The sequence below is a fragment of the Lynx rufus genome, unplaced genomic scaffold (assembly GCF_022079265.1).
Source record: "Lynx rufus isolate CCGP_SWC_20201006 ecotype Redwood Valley unplaced genomic scaffold, mLynRuf1.p SCAF_6, whole genome shotgun sequence".
NCBI classification, from domain to species: domain Eukaryota; kingdom Metazoa; phylum Chordata; class Mammalia; order Carnivora; family Felidae; genus Lynx; species Lynx rufus.
This window is the reverse complement of record NW_025814878.1, coordinates 44,880,941-44,900,502: the sequence shown is the minus strand read 5'-3', so window position 1 is coordinate 44,900,502 and position 19,562 is coordinate 44,880,941. Positions and strand designations below refer to the sequence as shown.

Sequence of the window (19,562 nt, the reverse complement as noted above, 5' to 3'; positions counted from 1 at the left end):
TAGTTTAACAGGAGTTTAAAAAAATCTTTTGAGAATCAGAACATCAATGTCTAAGGCTTGGATTTTGCCAACATCCTTTCTGATGCCTGCTTTCTCTCTTTAGTCTGACTGGACACAGAACTCCTCTCTTGCTTCTGTCATTTCTGGTTTCATGCCTCTGTGCACCTCGCTTTCTTATAGACACGTTTACTTTTACTGTGAGTGCTGCAGATCATATGTGTCTTCTTCTCAACTTTAGACTCCTCTTAAAATCTTTGCAGGTGGGAATCTGTTTCGGTAAGGGGATTCCAGAAGAAGCATGCCACAAGAGCACAAGGCCTCTGCCTTGCCCTCTTTCCTCTCAAAGTCACAGAGTAAGAAATACTCACTCTCAACCTTCCTTTGTTCCTAAAGGAAGTCAATTCACTTTTATTTCTGAAGAGTTTCACTCTATGCAGCAAATTGATTAGAGAAATCATGAACGAAATTGTGCATTTCAGTCTGACTGCAGTTTAAGCAGGAAGATTTCTTATACTATATCTGCAATATTTACTCTGACAATTTGAGGAACTTGGGGGATGACTAAACTGTACCCTTGGCTTGCTAATCTGTTTCACTAAGAAGTCAGTTTTACTTCTTAAAGCTATGACCAGCTTCCAGAATAAGAAAACTGATGTAAATCTTGTAAGTTTTCATTCAGAATTCTGGTCAGTGATAGGTAATCCATGAAAGTCTGGCTTACTCCTTTGATAAAAAATTGGAAGAATATAAGGCAAAAGTTCACTTGTGTGAGTGTCTCATGGTTTAATCTACCCATGAGCTAAGGTACACCAGTAGCCTTGATAATATCTACCCTGGTGAGTATGGGATGCACATTCCTAAGAGTGCACAGTGTCCTGGAAAAGTGACAGTGGGACACTTGCAATATTTTCCCAACATCAATCCATCTGAATTCGGTGTATGTGCTGTACCTGCGCAGTTCTTGGCGACCCTGGCATCCCCATAGTAGCCAGGGGCACAGCGTTCACACTTGAATCCCGTGGTGTTGCGTAGGCAATTCCTACACTGGCCGGTGACCTCGTCACAATCTTCAAAGATCAGGTTGGGATCTGAATTTCCACTGCAGTCACATTTCTTACAGGTGCTTCCAATCAGCAAGGGGTTTCCATAGTAACCCGGGGCACATCTGGAGGAGAAATCACAGGTTAAAAATTTAGCAGCCATAGTTTTTCTTGTCTTTTATCTTCTTTCCTACCTAGAAGACAGTGTAGTGAATATATGTGGATTGCTCGCCTGGAATTCATTCCCTTTATCGCAGCTTCTTAATAGGACCAGACTTTGTTTTTAAGGGACCATTCTTCTCTTCCCTATTGGATTGAAGCCCATTTAGTATGATCAGACCCCCAGATGCAGGAGTGTCCAGATATGATCAGTGTGTGGGCATTTTTCATCACCCTAATGATTGGGGTGCATGGCTGCTATATGACCGAATGGTACAAGATACGCTAAATGTACAGCAAGAGATGTACCACTGGGGCACAGCTAAGAATTATCCTGGCCGAAATGTTAATAATGCCCTTATTGAGAAACACTGGCATAAATCACCATCTGCCTTGCCATAACGAATTGTTCGGATAACCTAAACCTGAGCCAGTTAGTGCCTGGCATTGTCCTGGCCAAGACAAGTTGGCTCAGGAGTGATCTAGTCAGAGTATTATAGCTCAGGGCTTTTTTAGCTGAGGGTTGTGGGAAGGCATTCTCTCTATCCACAGGTGAACATAGCGGCAGGTAGCACTCAGCTGGCAGCCATCTTGTGATGGCAGGAAGGCAGTGTGAAGATAAAGCAGAGAGCAGGGCTGAGAGTACCACACATAAATGAAATTGGAGCCCAGATGGCCATTTTTGTGGGCATTTTAGGTATGTAAGCCTATAGAGACCAGGCACCTAACTGCATTCGTTGTGAGGGCAGAGCTAGTGCCTATCGTCATGCCAGCGGGGCCCTTAAGGACAGACCCCAGCTCAGTTGGAGAGTAGAGACCAAAATCCATCCAGCCTTTGCTGGCCTTGCCAAGCTGTGCCCTCTGGGTGGAGCTTCTTCTACTCAGAAGAAGAAATGCCTTCTCTACTTTTCCCAAAGGTGCCTCACGGGCCAGGAGAGGAGGCCCTGCTTGTGAGTAGTGGGACTGCAGGCTCGATCCAAGGGGTAGCTGCTACTCAGCTCCTGTCAGCTGTTTCTAGATTGTAGCCTTGAGGGAACTGTGTTGCTAGATCTTTCTATTTTTGGAGAGAAAAGCTAAAGTGTGGATTTTTATGTGAACTTACAATTTTGAAAGTTTGGCTCAAACTTTGTAAGAATACCCTATGAGCCAAACTACACATGTTTTCTGGCTGGCCATAGGCTCCTCTTTGCTGTGACCCTAAACTAGTGTCAAGACTGGCTAATTGGGGCTGAAGATGCTTCGGGAGTGGCTGGAAAGAATGTGTGGTCACCCCTTCATGGAGCTCAAGGTCAGGTGCAGGAGTGGGTTCTGATGTGAGCGAGAAAAAGAAAGGAGCAGATGGAGGTTTCTGTGATGAAAGCAGAGGTGGGGGAAGCCGGTGTTGGCTCCAGATGCAGGGTGGATTGCGGGCTGGAATGGGGAGACCGGGCTGGGGTGTGGAGAGCCTGGGCTGGGCGTTGGCCTTGGAGAGGAGAGCTGGGGAGGACTTTCCAAGGAAATCAGGAAGACCTGGCCAATAATAACAAGATGCTACATTTTTAAAAGGCTTTCATGATTCAAAACATTTGAAAAACAGAGAAAGGAAAAAAAAAATCACCTGTAATCCTACGATCCTAACAAAATCACTGTCCGATATTTTGCACATATTCTTCCAAGCTTTATGTCTCAGTTTTTTGGTGTAGTTGTAATGATGGCGTACATTCAATCTTTATGCCCTTTACTTGCACCGTACCTCATGGTTTCACTGAGGTGAGTTTAGTTACCGCACACACCCGGGAGGTAGGCCACACAGGCCTGGCATTCTGAGGCTGAGAGGCTACTTAGGTTTTCCAGGCTCATATAGCAAGGAATTCACAGCACAAGACCCAGACCTTCTGACCCTGATGTTCTTTCCTTCACTCCACCCTGGACCACACTGCTGCTGCTATAAGTGGATGAATGAATTCACCCAACAGAGGGACAATTCATGTCTATTTTATGTAAGGCGTGGAGAGACAGGAAGAGGAAAAACACACAGCCCGTGCCCTGAAAGAACAGGAAACAAATCGAGCATAATTATGCATAAAATCATAAACTCTAGAAATCAAGGTCTACGAAAAAGATAAGAATGAATGCAAGTGCCACACAACCCACAGAGAGACACCCCCCTAAGAGGAAATGTTCAGTGAGTTTTGTTATTCATACTCATGCCTTTGCACCTTTGATTTACAGGTTCTCTGGTTCCCAAGCCAGCACAAATCATTCCTCTTTGGAACACATGGTTGGATTGAATTTCTATCCTTTGCTGCAGTTCACCAGAGAGTATTAGACTCTTGGTCCCATTGAAATGGGACTCAGACCTGGCACCTCAATGTACTGTAGGGAATCGTGAGCTCTGGGCGTGGGACCTTGCCCAAGCTCACAGAAGTCAGATGACACTGACTTTCTTTTCTCTGTTGAATTCCATTGTATTTGATCTCCATAGGTTGTCTCTTGGTCTTCCACGAGAGAAAAACCAAATTCTCTATTCTGTAAGTCAGAAGCTCAATCACAGTGGAAACCTACTTTGAGTTTCAAGAACATCTTTTGGTGGTAGGTTCAGATGCAATTCTGAAGTCATAGTCCAAACTTTAACCACAGATTTTATAGAATAGACATGCAAAGGTTTCTTCCTATAGCACTCTACAACCCCTTACTTTCATAGACAAGGAAACTAGAGTGTGGAGAAGCTAAATAATTTGTTCATTACTACAGGGCTCAACCCTATGATGGGACTCCAAGCGTAATACCCTTTCCCCCCACAAGTCTGATATTAAATGAATTAGCTAATTGATTAGCAATTATAATAATTGAATAATCAAATGCTATCAATGCATCCAATTCCTGCCCTCAAATAACAAATAACAAAGGTTCAAAAGGACCAGCAGTTGAGGGGCGCCTGGGTGGCGCAGTCGGTTAAGCGTCCGACTTCAGCCAGGTCACGATCTCGCGGTCTGTGAGTTCGAGCCCCGCGTCAGGCTCTGGGCTGATGGCTCAGAGCCTGGAGCCTGTTTCCGATTCTGTGTCTCCCTCTCTCTCTGCCCCTCCCCCGTTCATGCTCTTTCTCTCTCTGTCCCAAAAAAATAAATAAACGTTGAAAAAAAAAATTAAAAAAAAAAAAAAGGACCAGCAGTTGGAATTAGAGTCAGCACTGGAGCCTTGTACCCCGTAGTCTGGTTCTATTTTTTTTTCTCCCATAATCTCATTTCTAGCTTTATTAATGACTTGATTCACTCATGGAAAATGGGTTGATACATTTACAGTGTAAATGAGAGAACAGTGGCATATGAACATTGTCATTTCAGTTAGTGATCACAGTATTTAGGCAAAATAGAAAACAAAGAAATATGTTTTAGGAGGAAAAAAAAAAGACTTTGACCAAGAGCTATTGTGTTGGGAATTTTTGGAGCTCTTTTTCTCTCCTCTCCTCTTTCTCCTTTGCTTCTCTTACTAGGGCCATACAACTGTCACTGAATACCTTTACCAAGGGTGCCAAACTCCCAGGTGGCACAGTAGTCTTTCTGGGAGGGATGCCATTCTATAGCTGTCATTGGTATTAAATTAAATGCTGAAAAAAAAAAGAGCCCGTTACATAGTAGATGCCATATAAATGCTTTCTACTTCTCTATGAAACACTGATAAACAAGGCTAGGAAAATGTAAGTAACCCACTCAAGGTCACAGGATAAGAATCCAGAAGTGGAGCAAGCTAGAGAGGAGGGAGTCATAGAAGAATTCTATGTAGACAACAGAGGGTGAGTTTGAAAAAACATAGTGCCTGCAGAAAGAATAAGACTAAACCCTGGAATCCCAAACTCAATAAATGTTGGCTTCCTTTTCTTTCTCCTCTTCTTTATTCTTCTTATCTTTTTTTTTTTTAAAGTTTATTTATTGGGGCACCTGGGTGGCTCAATCGGTTAAGTGTCCGACTTTGCCTCAGGTCATGACCTCGAGGTTCGTGAGTTTGAGCCCTGTGGCAGGCTCTGTGCTGACAGCTCAGAGCTTGGAGCCTGCTTCAGATTCTGTGTCTCCCTGTCTCTCTGCCCCTCCCCTAGTCATGCTTTGTCTGTCTGTCTGTCTCTCTCTCCAAAATAAATCAACTTAAAAATAAGTTGATTTATTTTGGGGGGCAGGGGGAGAGAGGGAGAGAGAGAATCCCAAGCAGGCTCTATGCTGACAGGCTCTGTGCCAGACTCAATCTCATGAACAGTGAGATCATGACTTTAGCAGAGATCGAGAGTCAGGCACTTAATTGAATGAGCTATCCGGGCACCCTTATTCTTCCTTTTTATCATCAAGGCCATTATCAGCATCATCACTGTCATCATTATTATATCTGTTGATACTATATTCAGCCTCTCCTGTTAGGGCTTTAGGGTCCCCTTGGATTTGCTTGAATTCGGTCCATTCTTCTCTCCTGATCCTTAAGCAATAAGATCCACATGATAAGTCCTCATACTACCTTAGTATGTCTCTCACTCCACTGCAAAATTGAATGGATGAAGGAATACAATTAAAGCTGCCATGGGGGACAATGTGGAATACTGAGGTATTGAGATCATCTACATTTTTTTAAGTTTATTAATTGATTTTTAGAGACAGAAAGTGCATGAGCAGGGGAGGGGCAGAGAGAGAGAGGGAGAAAGGGAATCCCGAGCAGGTTTTAGCGCAAAACCTGACTTGGGGTTTGATCTCGAGAACCACACATAACCTGAGCCAAAATCCAGAGTCAGACGCTTAATCACCTGAGCCACCCAGGTGGCCCATACCTGAAAACTTGGGATTGTGGCCCATACCTGAAAACTTGGGATTGAACATCAAGGCTCTTGGGTTTTGTTTTGGGTTTACCACTAACCAATTGTGTGACCTTGGACTAGGTCTCAAGGCTCTATGTCTCAGGCTTCTCATCTTTTCAAATGTACTACATAGAGCGGAGGGAAAGTCACACTGGGATGAAAATGAGAATTGCAAAATTGCTGGCTATGAGGCTTGTACATTTTATACTCATTTGCATCACATGGTAACTTCCATTTGCAACCTCTCTTCAGCCAGAGGGCAGTGTCTTAACTCACTCAATTTTGTGTTACCCTCTTCCATTTTCCTGGCACGAGGAAGAGTAGGAGATCAAACAGGCCATGAAATGACTCACTCTCATCACTACAGGTGCCTTTTTAAAGGAACATTAAAAGTACCATTATTGTTTTTTCATTTAAAAAAAAAGATATTACTTAAACAAATATAACTGAGTGCCTACAATGTTCCAGATACTGTGATGGGGGAAGAGTCGTAGAGAAATGAATGAGATGCCACTTCTGCTGAGAAGCTCATAGTTTAATAGTAGAGACTGAAAAAGAAAACCCAAATGTGTGATTTTGAGCATGTGGCTTATCTTCTCTATGTCTTACTTTCCTCCTCTATAAATAAGGATGAAAACGGTATCTTCTAGGATTTTTTTTAGGTTTAAGTGTGTCATTGTATGCAAAGTGCTTACAACACTTTCTGGCACACAGTAAGCATTCAATAAATGTATTATTTTTATCATCACAGTCGTCATCTAAATGCAACACAATGTGGTGAGCTCTACAGTTGGTCTGGCGGATTTGGGGAGCAGCGGCTCCCACAGGTGGAAGTTAAAGTGTGAGGTGGGAGGAAGACGTTGGGAAAGAGCCAGCCCGGGGCCAGGGCAGGCTTAAAACATGGACCTCATTGTAAAAACAAGTGTATTAGAGCTGTGTTACATGGTACAGTAAGAGGTTCGTGTTTTATGCTTTGGACCAATGTTTCTCAAACTTAAATGCAGTGTGGGTCCCTGTGGAAGGCAAAAGATTTTCCCAGAATACCTCTGCTAGTGTTCATTTAAGTTACGTTTCAATCTTAATTTTTTTTTTTTTTTTTTTTTTACATTTTTATTTATTTTTGGGACAGAGAGAGACAGAGCATGAACGGGGGAGGGGCAGAGAGAGAGGGAGACACAGAATCGGAAACAGGCTCCAGGCTCTGAGCCATCAGCCCAGAGCCCGACGCGGGGCTCGAACTCACAGACCGTGAGATCGTGACCTGGCTGAAGTCGGACGCTTAACCGACTGCGCCACCCAGGCGCCCCATGTTTCAATCTTTAAATAGTTCAAACATAATACAAGGTAGAGAAACTCCTTATAACTATGGCTCTTATACATCTTAAAAACCAAAATAAATTTTACGATAAAACACAAACTATGAAACCAATTAACCAAGACGATGGATGGTGTTGTCTTGTTGCAGCTGAATGGCTACTTGCAACATGGCGTGACAGAGGATTGTGTGAGCTCAACATCTATGCCCTGCCATGTGTTATGTGACGGCTCAGTTTGTTTTGATGTCATGCCATTTGGCCTCCAATTGTCTGTCATGTGTCATTGACACACCCCCGGCTGTTATTTTCTCCTCAGCTCTGAGGCAGATTTCCCTTTATTACAAAGTGGTTCTACAGAAAGTCCAGAACATGTTTCGAGTAACTTTTTCCTCGAGATTATCATGGAAATTAAACACCGAATTAAGAAAATATTCATTGAGTCCTCATGAATGTGGGACATGAGTCCCACAAATATTTCTGAGGACACCAGGGGTTCTTGAGCTATAGTTTGAGAAACAGTGTTTTATATCATGCAGGTGTGATATAAGAGGTGGGGCAGTAGTTTGCAGGCAGTGAGAGGATTGGCATGAGAACCCAGTAGAGTCAAAAAATAGGTATCCAGGCCTCACCCATACAGGTTCTTTTTCTGTGGGGCATGGATGGGATTTGGGGATGGAATCCAAGGTTTCCAGGGGATCTTATATACAGTCACATTTGAAAACCATCCCTCGATTAAATGATCTCTAAGTACGGAAACACCTAGTGTTTGCAATAGATAGACATCCATACAAGTCAGCAGCATATTCTGAAAATGCCTCGTGGTTAGGTCCAAGTTCATAAATACATTGAAAATATAGATTAGATGAAGCTAAACTGGGACAATTTAACAACTTCACTGTTAAACTCAAAACAAAACACCCCCCTCAGTCCCAGGGTCAAACACAAAACCAAAGCAGTGAAGACTTCTCCCTTCCCAATGACCCAGCCCTCTCTGTGGGAATGAGATCACTCCTTCCACTGCACTCTTGAGGAGCCTTTGCTTGTCCTTCTATTTGGTATTTCCTTTCTTCTGCCTTGTGATGAATGGTGTTTGGGTTTGTCTCCTGCTCTAGCCTTGATTTTCACTGAGGACAAGAGACCATGTCTTGCCTGTTATCACGTCCCTGTCCCATCCACCAATCTGCTGTGTGGTTGCTTCCATTTTGAGGAAGAGTCCCCTGGATTTTTGGTGTAAAAAGTCAATTTTGGTATAAAAGGCCTGCATCCACTCTCCTTAAAACAGCAGGGTATAAGGAAAGGTGGACAGAAGAGAGGAGACAAAACAGAGAAAGTTGCTCACAGTGATTGTCCCCCAATGCAGATGAAAGGCCTTTGAGGGGGCACTTATTTCCAGCACATTTGTTGCTGCAGCCTCCTGTCAAAGGGAAGCAGGTTAACTGTGCTTCTCCTGAATATGAGAGACTCATCTAATTCACTAATTGTCAAAGTTTAATGTAGGAGACCTTTGGGGCACCTGTGTGGCTCAGTTGGTTAAGCGTTTGACTCTTTATTTCAGCTCTGGTCATGATCTCATGATTTGTGAGATCGATTGAGCTCTGTGTTGGGCTCTGCAGCCTGCTTGGGATTCTCTCTCTCTCTGCCCCTACCCCTCTCACATGTGCTTTCAGTGTCTCTCTGAAAATAAATAAATAAATAAACTAAAAAAATAAAATAAAGTGGAAGACCTTACAAAGACAATTGGGAAAAACAGTATTGGCATAGAGAAAGAATCCAGATTTGTAAGCCAAACTGTGCGGGTCCTGGTGCCCCCACTTAGCAGTGTTGTGACTTTAGACCGGGCCCATCACCTCCCTTAGCCTCAGTTTCCTCATCTGCAGAATGACAAAATAGCACCTGCTCTCAGGGTGGTTGTGAGGCTAAGAGATGAAGAATGTAAAGCAAGGACACAGTGGACAATCAACAAAGGGCACTACCTAGTTCAAATCTATCATTTCTGGCTAAGGAAACTGAGATTCAGGAGAATGAGCCAGCTTGTTCCCAGGCACACATTATGCTGGTGGGGGAAACTGGACAATGGCCACCATGACTCCTACAGTCACCAGGTAATTTTTATTGAGCATCTCTTAAGTGCCATGTGCCATACCAATAACGTCACAGTATCACCTCACAACAGTCCTAGGAGGTGGACATTTTCATTTTCTCCATTCTGGAGATGTGGAAATGGACACTTAGAGCTCAAATAACTCCCTCAGGAGGATCCCAAAGGGCTTGCGCTGAGAGACGAACTCAGCCAGGCCAAAGCTACATCTCCTCAATATTTGACAACTAGTGCTCTCTCCTTGATCCAACCATTCCAGATCCAGGAGAGGCACCGGATCTAACCAAGACTTACAGGTCCAGGAGCCTCCAGTGTGCATCAGGAGACTTACATCTACAATCCTACTTCTGAGGAGGGCATGCTGTCCTGTCCATGCAGGCCCCTTACCCTGACTGACAGAACCTCTATCTGCACCCCTGTGCAACTTTGCAGGACCGAGCCCTGAGGCACAGAGATTTCTTCACTTCTGGGAGGGCTTGCATTTGGTCAGCATGGCTCTATTTAAGGCCATCCCAGGGGCCAGCAAACACCCATTAGCTGGTAATACTGCTCGATCTCTGTCAGACTAAACAGAGTTTTACCTCAGACACTGAGGGGACAAAGTTCCATCCCTGGCTGATTAACAGTCCTCTCTGAGCCAGAAAGTGAGCAAACCAGGTGCCTCAAATTCCCGAACCCCTAAGTAAGAAAATACGGAATGAGTGTGTCACAAACATTAATTAACCAAATGTCTATTTGTTCCTCCCAAGGTATAAAATCCACATGTGCCATCAGCTTTGACCTTCCCTTCCCTCGTAGCAAAAAAGAGAAAAAAATACCTTTAAAAAGTCTTCAGTAAGAGGATTAGCTATGATTTGTACATTTAACAATCATAATAGTAATGCCCTCCAAGTATAGAGATTTTCTCTGCACTGTAGACACTGTGGCTTTTTAAAAAGAATCCCGGAACTACTCTTTGAGATGTAGAAGGTGATTTCTTAGGAAGTGAGATGGTTTATCATTTAAGGTTGACATTTTGAGTCCTGGGCCGGTTTGTGAACTGTACTCAGGGCAGTGGAAGCACGCTGCTGGGAGGTGAGCATGTGCGGATGTTGGACCAGAGGTTTGAGAGGTACCCTGTCCTTCCCTCCCACATCATCTTGCTGCCTAAAGACAATGGGGAGGCTGACATTAATCACATTTTTTTTTTATTTGAGAGAGAGCAGGAGAGGGGCAGAGAGAAAGGGAGAGAGAGAGAGAGAGAGAGAGAGAGAGAGAGAGAGAGAGAATCTTAAGCAGGCTTCATGCTCAGTGCAGAGCCTGACTCAGGGTTCAATCCCACGACCCTGGGATCATGACCTGAGCCGAAATCAAGAGTTGGACGCTCAACAGACTGAACCACCCAGACGCCCCTGGCATTTCTCTTAAAAATAAGAAGCCTTCTCTGTAACACTCTTTTAGCAAAAATCATTTTATTTGAGAAAACTGAGTAGCCTCCAGGTGGGGAGAAGGGGAAATGTCTTGCCAGGAAACCATGCAGTGGGACGCCTCACAACTTTAGTCACCAAAGTCCTTCTTATTTAAGCAAAGCCAAGAGCAACTTAAAAAAAAGAGTGTTAGATGTCAATACCAACAGGGATTCAGAAAATCCGAACTCTCACGAAATTTGTTTACTTTTCAGGGAAGGAGACAGTGTAAAGAATAGACTAAATAATAAGTTCATGCTTTTTCAGTGTATTGCTTTACTGACAAAGGATTCACTTTTTTTTTTCCTACTGAGGAAAAAGCCTCTCTATTAACACTGCTGATTCTCAATGATGAAGAGAGAGGAGTGTTACCAAAACCATCTAAAGAATCTTTTCAAAATATAGATACTAATTTTCCTCTCCACCTGACCATTTATCCTGAGATGTGGTCCTGACCTGGACCCTTAGGGAGCATTTTTTTTAAGTTTATTTATTTTGAGGGTGACAGAGAGAGCACAAGTGCGGGAGGGGCAGAGAGAGAGGGAGAAAGGAAGAACCCCAAGGAGGCTCCACACTGTCAGCACAGAGCCAGACGCAGGCTCATATCCACAAACTGTGAGATCATGACCTGAGCCGAAATCAAGAGTCAGACACTTAACTGACTGAGCCACCCAGGCTCTCCTAGGGAGCATATTATTATAGCTCTATCTGGGGCATCCCCCAGGGGTTCTGAAATGCGATCCCTCACTCCCTCCTCTTAAGACGCTCTGGCAGAGCTGATGAGTGCCAAAACCAGAAAGTTTCCTTTGACCCACACAGAAAACAGTGAATTTTATTAGCCTACCTTTCACAGTTAGGTCCAGCATAGTTTTCTTTACAAATACACCTAACGGCTCCATTTTTTCTATAGCAGGATTCTGCAAAACTAGAAATACAAGAGAATATTAGAAGTCGATTCCATACATCACTGAAAAGATTGTCTTAACTTTTAATTAGGTCATCTCTACTTTGGTCCAGTCAAATTCTAATGGGTGTGATCATTTGTTTTATTTAAATCAAATCTTCCTTCCAGGAAAATTTAGACCAGCAGTCCAGACAGAAAAATGCCAAGATGCCCATCCATTGGTGAGACCATTTTCCAGATCCACTTACTTATTTTGCCATAGAAGCACTTAATTATTTTTACTTGAAGCAGTGGGAATTTCCAGAATACATACATATATATATATATATATATATATATATATATATACACACACACACACACACATACATACATACATATATATGTATATATATGTATATATATATATAACGCAAGTCTAAAACACATATTCTAAAGCCAAAAATAAAATAATCAAGTTATTTTATGATATTTACGAGAATTTCTTGTTATTCTCAGCATTTTCTGTGTATACATTTGAAAGTTGTTCCCTTTTTTCTGCACTAGATCTCTTCCATTCTTCAGAGTCATGAACCACTTCTAAACTATACTCTATAATCTCCACTGAACCTTCATTTCTTCATTGCATACCTTAAAGATTGAGAATTAAGGGGGCAGGGACCGGCTGTTTTGATCAAAGTCACAAAACAAGTACACAAGTAATAAATAGGACCCACAGGAAAAGGATTCGTGTCCATAGAAATCCTTCTCTTGATTATTATTTTTTTTTGCTTGTTTATTTGTTTTCTAGATAATACAAATTAGGACACAGGACAGAAAAGCAATAAAAATATTGCTCAACTCTTAAGGCAGGGGAAATAGAATATAACTCACCACGTGTTTGGAAAATTTTACATTGACACATGAATCCATCCATCTGAGGGGGGGTGTGAAAAATTTTAAAGACTTCTAAATTAATTTTGGCTTAGGTACTGTGCTATCCATGGCGTGTGACCTGCTGTTCTCACATTCCTGCATGCATCAACAATTTTACCCTAATGGTCTTTGGAGGAAAGCAAATGGGTGTGTTTGCTTTGTTTGAAGACATTTATAAAATCAGTCAGAAAACAATATACACTTGTCAGTGAAAGGCAACATCCACAATTTATTTTTTCTGTCAGTTTGGCTAAAAACATTTCAACAAAATTACATTTCTTTGGCTTTTATTCTTCATTTTGCTTGTTCTTATTTTTCAGCCTACTTCAAAAAAACACTGTCAGTCAAGAGTCCAGAGCATGGACAAACCCTCATGCATGTTTCTTTGAAGATATCACCCTTCCCCCCCCCCCCCCCCGCCCCCAGCAGCTTGCCCATGGCTTGAAGGACTGAAGCATCTGCCGGTGTCTGGAGTCGTCTGCCTTTAGCTAATGTCCTGCTGTTTCAAACAGATGACATTTTCCTTAATTGGAGCCATTACCGTGGCTACTGGTAGATGGCAGGGGTGGTGGGGGGGATGTCTGGCCAACTCCAAAATAAATAAATGAACTCTGTGCAAATGGTCCCTGGGAATAGCTGCGTGACCATTGGTCTCAGTGGAGGGAGACTCAGAGGCAGTCACCAGCCACTAAGTTCCTTTTTTGTTGTTTTTTATCAGCATTAATTGTTTATATTTTTCTTAGGGTAAAGTCTGTTTCTGGCTAGGGAAATGAAAACACTGAGCCGTTCTCAGCCCACATTAACAACCATGGCGCCCTCTCCAAGTGGAAGGGAGCCTTTGTCCTTGGAAACCTTTATGAAACCCTAAAGAAAAATAGATTCAGCACTATTTGCTTACTTACCTCCCCTGAGCATAATTTCTTTGCTTTCTGATGTGGCTATTGTAACTGGAAATCCAAATCCTGGTCTGGAGGCTCAATCAGAAGATCTTGCAAAGTGTAATTTGGATTCTATTAGGTGACTTTTTGAGCTCAAATAAAAGTTCTGGCACTTTAATTTTTATAGAAAGTAGCAATATGAATTTTTTTGAAAAGCTGAAAGGGGCAGTGGATATTTAATTTTTGATGAGATGTTTGATTAGTATCTGAGATTAGTTAACTAAATCTCTAGTAAGGCCATATCAAAGGCTAGAACCATACAGGATCCAGGCAATTTTGTCCTGTCCTGTGACCACAGATTACCCCCCTCCAGCCCTCAATCCCCACCTCCCTGTTTGTAGTCAGTTTTCCCCCACAAGGGATCCGGGAAGTTGAATTGTTGCCACCTCAGAGAAAGCAAGTCTCCCACAATTTCCCCACACCTTCACACAATGTCTTATATGGGGGTGGGGGAGGATATAATTTTGCTTTTGGGCTGATTTTCAGCAGGCTTTTCAACTTCAACGGTGTGCTTTAGAGGTCTCAGTTTTCATATCTGTGAATGTGTACCTAACTGCTGGGTACATTCCCTAAGATAGTCAATTGCTCTTTGAACCCGGCTCTGCTCACACACCCAAAGAACATGTATGGAAATGGTGATTCGATAGCAACTGTTTCCTCCTCCAAGACAGGAAGCTCATCACCCAATTGGCACGTTCTGCTTTGTTTATTTGAAAGAGCCTTTAGGATAGCTTCTTGATCAGCTGAAATGCAGATAACCTGGCTCAAATGGTAAATGGTCATTTGCTTCAGGAGCTTCAAAATGTTGCTGTACCTTTTTTTAAATATGTATTTTGAGAGAGAGAGAGAGAGAGTGGGCACGAGAAGGAGAGAGGTAGGGGCAGAGAGAGAGGGAGAAAGTGCCCCAGCTCAGCAAGGATCCCTGACCCGGGGCTCTATCTCCTGCCCATGAGATCACAACCGTGAGATCATGATGAGAACTGAAATCAAGAGTTGGACGCTCAACCAACTGAGCCACCCAGGCGCCCCAAAATACTGCTGTATTTTGACCTATTTTAATGAAGGCAGGACTTTTTGACTGTTTTGTGTACCGCTGTGACCAGCGGCTAGTAGTACATGAGTGGCATGTAATAAATAAGTGTGTGATAAATATTTGTTGATTGGATATAGACAAACTTCTCAGTCCATCAGTCCTTTGGAATGAAGTTCCAAAAGTCTCTTATCTCAAGACATTAATGTCATAATTTAGATAAGAAAGTCTCGTCATGTGAATAGGACAAAGAGTGCAAAAGTCAGATAATACAATTTAGAGGAACCACTTGGGATTGCCTTTCTAATTAATCTTTTAGTTTCTAAGGAAACTGCAACTCAGAGCTTACAAACCTGTTTTCAGCAGGTGAGGCTACATAGATCTTTGTTTACATGGAACAATGAGGGGAATCTGTTATTGCAAAGTTGGAGATCGGTGTGTTTAATGAAATAACTACAGCTTGGCAAGAGAGCAGGATGCTGAAACAGCTCATCAGATATGGTTAAGACTAATGTTTGGGAGCAGAATATTAATGAACAATTAAGGAATATGAGACAAAGGGAGCTCATAAATCAGGACACACTTGGGTGAAAATAACAGAACATTTAATGTTTGAGGTTTCTACTTTCCCTCTCAATACTATCCATTCTGCACACATTAGTGATACCATGGGACATGAAAAATCACAAAGTAAGGCTTGAACTAGGTTAGTGGTTTCTAAGGAAAAATGGGGCTGTAAAACATCTGACTTCTTCACTCACTGTCAGACTCATCAGAGGATTTGAACAAATCACAAGCTTTTAGGTGAAATGTTAGTTGGTGTTGGTGTTCAATTAAGAAAAAAATTAAGAAAAAATGGTGTCATCTTTTTTCTCTTTATAAGAAAGTGTGTGTGTGTGTGTGTGTGTGTGTGTGTGTGACATTCAGGCCTTTTTAAGAGTTATTTTATAGGCATTGTTTAATTTAATCTTTACAACATCTATCAGCTAACTATTATATCTAAACAGTTAGAACATTGCCTGGCACAGAGTGAGCAAAATGTTAGTGTTAAAAAAAAAGTACAAAGTATGTGTTCAATAAAGCCAACAGCTAACATACAGCTTTCTGTATGTAAAACACCAACTCAAACGCTCCACACGTGTTATCCTTGTCCAACTCTATGAGGCAGATCCTTACACCAACTGAGGAAAAAAATACATGAGATCAGAGCAGATAAAAGGAATCAATGAATGGAGCCATGATCTGAATCTAGTCTCTTTGACCCCAAATCCCATGGAAAGTGAGACAGAGGGAGAAAGTACCTTGCCTGAGATCCCACAGCTATTTTGTGCCAAAGGAGGGATATGAACCTAGGTTCATTACTCTTTCCACTTGTGGTATAAGAAAAAAATATGTATTTGGTTTTTGTCTTGTTCTTGGCACAGAGCTCCTAAAGCTCTTGGAATTTCCTGAGTGATAAGATTATTGTTTGTTATTCAGAATGAGCCCCTTTCAGTCCTACCTGAGTTTATGCTAACGAGGTGACACTTGATGGGCCCCTAAGTAGATTCAGGATGGGGCTGGGGGCATCTGACCAGAGGAGAAAACTACTAATTAGAGGGTTGGAACTTTCAATCCCATACTTCCCCCAACCTCAGGGAAGGGGAGAGGGGATAAAGATTGAGTTTTAATTACTGATGATTTAATCAATCATGACTATGTAATGAAACATTGATAAAGCTCTTTAAAAAATGAGGTTTGTGGAGCTCCTGGGTTGGGTGAACACATTGATTTTCTGGGAGGGTGATGTACCTGGACAGCAAATGCACAGAAGCTCTGCTCCCTCCCATCTCCCCCTCCACACCTTGTCCTAAGGATTTCTTCAATTTGGCTTCAGTTATATCCTTTAGAATAAAATTGTAATCGTAAGTACAGCACTTCCCTGAGTTCTGTGAGTCACTGTAGAGAATTATTGAGCCTGAGGGGGTGTTGAGGCAACCCCTAAATTTATAGTTAGCTGAGTAGCTATGTAAGTAGCCTAGGGACCCTATTTGTGGCTGGCTTCTGAAGTGGGACCTAATCTATGGGCTAATTTGCTCTAGGTAGTTAGTGTCAGAAGTGAACTGATTGTAGGACACCCACTTGGCTTCAGAGAATCAGAGAAATGGTTGATCTCAGGAAAACCTGAGAACTTTGGATACAGCAAAAATAAAAAAGAAATAATTAAGGGGATAAGCAGCAGAAGGGAACATCTTCTCTCAGAACTTACTTGGCCATGTGGGGCAAAGGACAGGGACATGGCTGGCAGAACCGGGGTGCTCCCCTGATGGAATCTCCGATATAACCATCTAGACATTTCTCACAGTGCTCTCCTGTTGTGTTCCGCTGGCAGTGCTGTGAGGCAAAAGATAGGAAAATTGACAAAAAAAAAACAAAAAACAAAAAACAAAAAACAAAAGAAATTTTATACACAATATATGTGGGAACCAAACAATACTCAAAGCAAAGAGGATGTCAGGCTGATTGAATAAATGGTCAGGACAAAGGAGGCATGTTGGCTCCAGTCAATGCTAGAAAGTGTGAACAGTGGCAGATGACTTCACCCTGAACTTCTGTGGGTGCAGTAGCAGCCTGAGGAGTTTAGACTTTGTGTGCAGAGGGGAAACGCATCAGCTTCTCATTTCAGTTCAAAATGATAATCAGAAGGATCAAACTCTGTGCGAGAAACATCAGTTTATTGACTTGGATTGAATATGAAATGAAAAAAAATCCCTCTGATGTTTACCCATGACAATGGGAACAATTTAAGGATTTATGGGCAAAATATGTCAGAATGAAGCATAGATGGAATAGAAGGTAGGTAAAAAATGTCCTGCTAATGGGTTGGTGACTTGGATAGTGACATACAAGAAATACTATGCCGGCTTATTTGTATGATTTTTCCATTTGTGGTGAGGAGAATGGAAGGAAAAGCACCAAATGGACTGATTTTTCTGCTTATAATGCCTGTTCATCCTTCAAGATCTGTACATGGCCTTGAAACCTCCAGGAATTCCTTCTGATGTCCCCTCCTGGATCCTCCCCTCCTTCTACTACCCACACTGTACTGTTACTCTTTGCTCCCAACCTCAGCGGCCCTTCCCCCACGTTGTGCCTCTCAGTACCGTACTGCTACTAACTCAAATGAAGGACGTACTCAGTAGACTGGAGTCAACTCAGCAGTGACAAGTTCACGGATTAATTTCTGTCTAGTACTCTAAAGAGTCAGTGATGCTAGTCTCATAGATTTCTCCAACAGGACTGAACTGGGTTGGACAAGGCAATGGCATTAGCACTGTGATATTTTCAGCTTTATATCCCCCCGAGTGTATAAAAGTCGAATAGCGTTTTCAGTGAAAAATTATGCTGTTAGAATTAGAATGTCATCAAAGAGGCACCCTCCTGTTTGGTCCATTCCCTTGGTAACATCTGTACACAAGATCTTCAACAGACAAAGCTTTTTTCAAATAATGCTCAGTGGAAGAACCTTAGGGAGGCAGGATGGAGTAGCGGTAGTAAGGTGAACTCTAAGCTCTTTATTTTTGTCATTGTGTTCTATGTTGAAGTTCAAAATGGACTAATAATAGTGAAGTTAAGTCCTGCTCTAAACATTTCATATGGATTGATGAATTTAATTCTTACAATAATGCTAAAGTAAGTAAGTTACTATTTTTTCCCCATTTTACATACGAAGAGATGGGAGGCACAGAGAGGTGAAATAAATGGCCCAATAAATTGTCACACAGAAGGAGGCAAAAGTGAGATTCAGACTCAGGCAATCTGGCTCCAGAGGCCAGGCTGTTAATTCCCATATTATACTACTTCTCCAATATGTTAGACAAAAGTCTCCTTTCCCAAAAGAGTCATAAAATGTCTATATTTTATGTAGGTATCATAGAATTTTACTAAGAGTTTGGACTTTGAATCAAAAAGGCAGAGTTCTAATGTAGGCAACAGGTTATCATGGTTGAACACTCTTTGGGCATTTGATCAGCCATTAGGAATGGGCAATCTTTGGCTCCTGATTAGAATTATGTTAGAAGAACAGAATTTAGAGGCCAGTTCAGACGGCCTGACAGATTAATGAGAAACTGGAAAATAAAGTAAGATGTGAAGACAACTGTTGTTAACATATTTGTCCTCCACTTCTTAATTCTGTTTCCAGAACTATGTCAGCCTTTAGTAAATATTTGTGGGGAAAAAATGAAGGAAAAAGTGGGAAAGCATGAATTAATGAATTAGTGTCTGGAGCACATAAAAGAAATTAACATGTACCCAAATGAGCTCAAAATTGGCAAACTCACATCCCAGGGAACACCAATGAGCCTTGCCCGACTACCAGGAATCTAAGGCACAAGCAATCTGGCATGTCTGTTCATAGGCTGAGGTCAACTTTGTCTGAGTCCTTGTTGGACAGATGAAGCCCATCTGTGCAGAAGAAAACAGGCTTGTTGTAAAATGTTAGGTCATTCTTCCTGCCTGAAATGCCTATTAAGCTGCAAAAATGAGCTGATTCCCTTCTGTCCCCTTATGGCTTGATGGATGCTTTGGACTTCTTGTCAGGGCTCTAATTCTGCCATGGCAGCCACAAGGAGCAATTATCCTCAAGGGCTAACTCACCAAATCTCTCTGACCTTTACATGCTCAGAGTGCAAACACGGATTTTCCTCATCTGCCTTCTTTTAACGGGTTTGTCAGGGAATTCCCTGAAAGGCATTAATGTACATTCTGGAAGACTGTTGGAAATGATGCTGGGAGCAAGGGCAAAGATTTCTACTGTTTCCATGTTCTAGCTGGTGGACTTTGAACGAGTCACTTGACCTTTTGGTGTCTGTATTCCCTATCTGTAAAATGAGAATCCAGATGAGATGGCCTGTAAAGTTTCT

At 42.2% G+C, this 19,562-nt stretch overlaps 1 protein-coding gene across 2 annotated transcripts in view; it reads right to left on the bottom strand.

Annotated features, from left to right (window-relative positions):
* LAMA4 (laminin subunit alpha 4) overlaps positions 1–19,562 on the bottom strand; it is a 143,626-nt gene that overhangs the window by 81,498 nt on the left and 42,566 nt on the right. For both annotated transcript variants that reach the window (XM_047102954.1, XM_047102955.1), the window contains exons 3-5: positions 16,907–17,031; positions 11,716–11,796; positions 951–1,165 (exon numbers count right to left, since the gene is read on the bottom strand). In XM_047102954.1, the coding sequence (XP_046958910.1) occupies positions 951–1,165; positions 11,716–11,796; positions 16,907–17,031 (421 nt within the window). The remainder of the gene's footprint in view (positions 1–950; positions 1,166–11,715; positions 11,797–16,906; positions 17,032–19,562) is intronic.